The sequence below is a fragment of the Euphorbia lathyris genome, chromosome 1 (genome assembly GCF_963576675.1).
Source record: "Euphorbia lathyris chromosome 1, ddEupLath1.1, whole genome shotgun sequence".
Classification (NCBI taxonomy): domain Eukaryota; kingdom Viridiplantae; phylum Streptophyta; class Magnoliopsida; order Malpighiales; family Euphorbiaceae; genus Euphorbia; species Euphorbia lathyris.
In genome coordinates, this window is record NC_088910.1 from 1899011 (window position 1) to 1904061 (window position 5051).

General features: G+C 39.7%; 1 protein-coding gene across 1 annotated transcript; it reads right to left on the reverse strand.

The window, feature by feature from the left end:
* Window positions 1-401: 401 nt before the first annotated feature.
* LOC136220197 (uncharacterized) lies at window positions 402-3666 on the reverse strand. The gene is made up of 3 exons (XM_066007963.1): window positions 3513-3666; window positions 726-2559; window positions 402-555 (listed from the first exon to the last, which is right to left on the reverse strand). The coding sequence occupies exon 2, from the start codon at window positions 2516-2518 to the stop codon at window positions 1793-1795; it is 726 nt and encodes a 241-aa protein (XP_065864035.1). The 5' UTR covers window positions 2519-2559; window positions 3513-3666; the 3' UTR covers window positions 402-555; window positions 726-1792.
* Window positions 3667-5051: the final 1385 nt, after the last annotated feature.

Consider the following 5051-nt stretch of genomic DNA (forward strand, 5'->3'; position numbering starts at 1 on the left):
GGCTGAGGCTTGGGGCCTATTCTCGGGTGTTCTGATGGCCCTGAATTTGGGAGTTCGTTGTCTGGAGGTTGAATCTGATAATTCAGAATTGGTGAAAATCGTCAAGAGCTGTTTGGGTCAGGGGAGGTCACAGTTTAGAATGTTCAGACTGTTTGAGAAAATCTCCATCGTTCATATATTTCGCGAGTAGAATAGAGTGGCGACCTGCTTGGCTGGTGTTGCTGTTGAGGCTCCGCTGGGAATTCACCACTTAATGTCCCCCTTGATCATGTCCGTAGGCTGCTGATGGAGGATGCGTTGGGGGTGTGCTTCCGGCGATCCGTCTGCTGCTAGACGCTGTCTTTCTGCTGTTTATTTTCTTACTTACCAAAAAAAAATAGATAATACAAAAAAACGACATATACAACTAAAAAAATCAAGCGGATTGTATTAATTAAATTAATGATATAATAACAAATTTATATAATTTATAATACTACAATACCATGACTAAAGATTTAATGCAACACTACTGTGGTATAATCTGAGTTGAGCTTGCCGGAAACCTTTAGGCATCTGAAATAAGATAGAAAATGGAAACCTTTAGGTGTCTGAAATAAGATAGAAAAAGGATCAAGGAGGAGCCGGAGATTGAAAACCTTACCCCGATGCTTAAGTCAACAAGGGGAAAGATATCGAGTATTATGAGGCTTAAGTGAACAAAACGAATAAATTGAGTACCTTACCTATTCTCAGGTGATCCACGTGGCGACAAGTTAGTGGTAAGAGCCTGTTGTCAACCAGAAACGGTTGTAATAGTTGCACATGTGCATAATTTTGAAGTCTCTTTTGACAAATCCACATGACTTCAGCGGTTACTCCTGAGGAAGAGAGTGTCTCATTGATCCACGTATAATATGATTAATTGTGTGATATCACCACATGTAAGTCGGTGTATCAATGAAGAAAAAGCTAGATAAAATTTTGACATCTCTAGCAGTCAAAATTATCCCAGGAGAAGCATAGCCCCCAAATCTCCGCCATTCTATAACAGACCGCGCCCCAAGAGACCAGATCCATAAACGGTTGTAAGACTGCACCTGTGATTCCGCAAATCACTGCGTCAGATGCGGGTGTGAATGTGCATGACCTAGACGTCTGTTTTGACTGGTCCACATACATTATCATTAATTGTGTGATACCAGAAACCATGTCTAAGTCGATCAATTGATGAAGAAAAAGTCTGTATGCTAGACTTGACTCTTGTTATTTCTCAGATTAGATCAAATTTTTACATTTCTAGCAGTCAAAATCATCGCAGAGAAGCATAGCCCCCAAATTTCCACCATTCTACAACAGACTGTGCCCCCAAACCAGAAAGAGACCAGATTCTCCTCGCAAAGCTGCATTCCACAAATAGATAAAAACAGGTGAGTTGCAAAAAGGGCAGATAGGATCCGCATCATACTTCTAAAAAGCAGACAAGTTCAAATTGGTAAAATGTTTGATGAGACACTCCAGAATAGAACTTGGACCTTCTTTGGGACCTTAAGAGACCAAATAGTGGACCATGAAAAGGTAGAGAAGGCAGGAACTACGGGTGTACATCGAACCGAAAGGAAAAAACTGAATACCGGAATTACCAAATTAATTGACACCGAACCGAACAATATATAAAACCAAAATTCGGTTCAGTTTTAAACCGAATTTAGTTAAAAAAAATGAAACAACAACAACAACAACAACAACAAAGCCTTAGTCCCGAAATGATTCGGGGTCGGCTAACATGAACCATCATATAAAACCGTGAAAATCAAGTCGTGTCAGAGACACAGATTCGCTCCCTCCACTCCGTCCTATCCACTACCATATTTTCCTCAATTCCCAATAAACTCATATCACTCTCGATCACCCTCCTCCAAGTTTGCTTAGGTCTTCCCCTACCCCTCACCACTACATCCCTTTGCCACTCTTCGGTTCTCCTAACCGGCGCATCAAGCGCTCTACGTCTCACATGGCCAAACCACCTTAGTCGGTTTTCTCTCATTTTATTCTCAATAGATGTGACCCCTACTTTTGTCCTAATTATTTCATTACGCACCCGGTCCTTTCTCGTGTGACCACACATCCATCTCAACATACGCATCTCCGCCACCGACATCTTATGGATGTGGCAGTGTTTCACTGCCCAACACTCCGTATCATATAACAATGCTGGTCTAATTGCCGTCCGGTAGAATTTTCCCTTCAATCTATTAGGCATGCCGGGATCACAAAGGAAACCCGTAGCACTCTTCCACTTCGACCAACCAGCTTTAATCCTATGAGCAACATCTCCATCTACTTCTCCATCCGTTTGGATAATAGATCCTAAATACCGGAAGCAATCCGAGGCCTGAACAACTCTCCCATCTAGGATGATTGTCCCTGCCTCCCTACTCCTACGGCCGCTAAACTTACACTCCAAATATTCTGTCTTACTTCGACTCAACTTAAAGCCTCTAGATTCTAGAGTTTGCCTCCATAGTTCCAACTTCATCTCCACTCCTTCTTTCGTCTCCTCAACCAACACAATATCATCTGCAAACAGCATGCACCATGGATTAGTATCTCAACAGCAAACAGCATGAAACAACAAATAAAAATCATTATTATTTCTCATTAAATCTACCTCAACAATAAAAAAAAATTAAAAGTACTTTCAATATATATATATATTGGATTAGTATCTCAACAACAATATCAAAAGTATACTTGTAAAATCAAACATGTATATATATAAATTTATATATAAATGTATAAAAAAAAAAAAGGGTGGCCCGGTCGCATTACGCGTCCCCGCTGAGCGAGGGTCCGGGGAGGGGTCCCACCACAAGGGTGTATTGGGGGCAAGCCTTCCCTTGCCAATTTAATTGGCAAGAGGCCGCTCCTAAGACTCGAAGCCGTGACCTCAGGTCACACGGCAACAACGTTTTACCGTTGCGCCAAGGCTCGCCCTCTTATATATAAATGTATAATATAAATAATTCGGTGCGGTTCTTTTTTTACATTTTTTCCAAACCGAACCGAATACCGAAATACACCTAAGTCTATAAACTGATGTCAAACCGAAGTGTCAAAAAAAAAACGAGTCAGATATTAATATGAAGTGTACCTTTAACTATCAACTTAAGCTTTTGGTTCAAACGGTTCCATGACATAGTATCAGAGTCTCCTAGACCAAATGGTCAAGGGTTCGATTCCAGACAACCCCATTTGTTGATTAAATTGTAGGACATGGTAATATGTGCTTCAAGCCAAGTGGGCATTCGCGTGTGGACCTTTAACTGTCGGCTTAAACTTTTGGTTCAAACGGTTCCATGACAAAACAGAATTGAATGTTCGGTAATGCAGAAAATAACTAGATAGAATTCATATGAGCACCGATAGAAATTGTTGAACCAGAAACGCTTCAGATGCAGAAAATAGATCATAAAGAATATCTGTATCCCAAGCACGAGAATCAGATTGGAACAAAGAATAGAGTTGCTTACCTTCTATCCTCGAGAATGTTTGATTGAATACAAGGGAAAGTAGACGAAGGAAGCCAATTAGAGCATGAATTTCATCTCCAATTCTCCATAGAATCTCATCCGTGTCATGAATTCCAGCATGGCATGAAGGCTTCTCAAGACAAAGCTTGGTCTTCTACCTAGACCAGCCTCCAAAAAAGACCCTTTGCTCGGAATACAAGGAAAAGTAGATGAAGGAAGCCAATTATTTGTGCCAATTAGAACACGAATCTCATCTCATGAAGGCTTCTTAAGACAATGCTTGGTTGTCTACCTAGACCAGCCTCCAAAAAAGGCCTTTTGCTAAAATGAGGAAAAGTAGATGAAGGAAGCCAATTATTTGTGCCAATTAGAACATGAATCTCATCTCCAATTCTTCGTAGAATCTCATTCGTCATGAATTCCAGCGTGGCATGAAGGCTTCTCAAGATGATGCTTCTCGTACAACACTGAGTTGAAAGGATATGTATCTTTTAGCAGTCACCATACAAGGGTAATATTTGAATTGCTTGATAATTCCTCCAACCCATACAATAGCTTTATAAACAGGCTGCTGCAATTTTGGCATCAAAATGAAATACATTCTCCAGATAACAAACAGTTGAGGCCTTTTGCAGATTATTCCATTGCAGAAAGCCTATCCCTAGTAAAAATCCAGGAGGAAAGAGAGCAATTTTCAGGAAAAAAAGATACTAGATGACCTTGCTGCTCGAACGGCCCTAATTCAGGTTGTTAGCTTTGATACACTTCCAAGTTTCTGGAGATGTGAAATGTCCCCCAAATCAAAGAATTTGGATAAACGACCAATTTTGGCCCCTCAAGGCTTGCAGGGTCAATTTTCCCCGAAACAAACTTTAGGTACAATAGCCCTTCAGCTTAACATTTGTAGTCAAATCAATCCAAAATGACATGTATATATGATTGGCTACTTTTTGAAACATGTCAAAATTTACACGTCATTTTGGACGAATTGAGTCGCAATTGCCACGTTGAAGGGCCAAATTGATATCTAAAATGCATTTCAGACCAAATTGATCATAAAGTTTGAGAATTCTAACACAGTAGACTTTGCATATTTGCATGCATCAGGTTAAATCTCAAGTCTCTCATCCAGTTGCCTCCGATGTTACCCCTCCTTCAAAACCTGAAAAGATACTTCAAAGAAGAATTACTGCCTTCATAAACAATACAATTACCCTATCACACTATTTCCGATAATAAACAAATGTTGAAGATAAATCATTCAGTCTGATCAGGAATTAATGAACAAAAGAAGAACTCACCTGAGAGAGGAAGTAGAGCAACATATGAATCAAGAGCTTTTCCTCTGAGCCATAAGAACCATTAATTGTACTTCTGAATCAATTTCTGGGAGCACTTGATGCATGATCAGCAATGATTTTTATATGAATCCTTATGTTTAAGTGTTATTGTTGAAGCATGAAAGAAATATTTAGTTTTTCTTCTTTTTTATAGAAGTTGATTTTTCTTGACCTTTTTATCCATTTAAGAGGGAAAATA

Bases quoted from the DNA above. Each gene is read 5' to 3' on its own strand.
- LOC136220197 (XM_066007963.1), bottom strand. From the start codon at position 2,518: ATGAAGTTGGAACTATGGAGGCAAACTCTAGAATCTAGAGGCTTTAAG.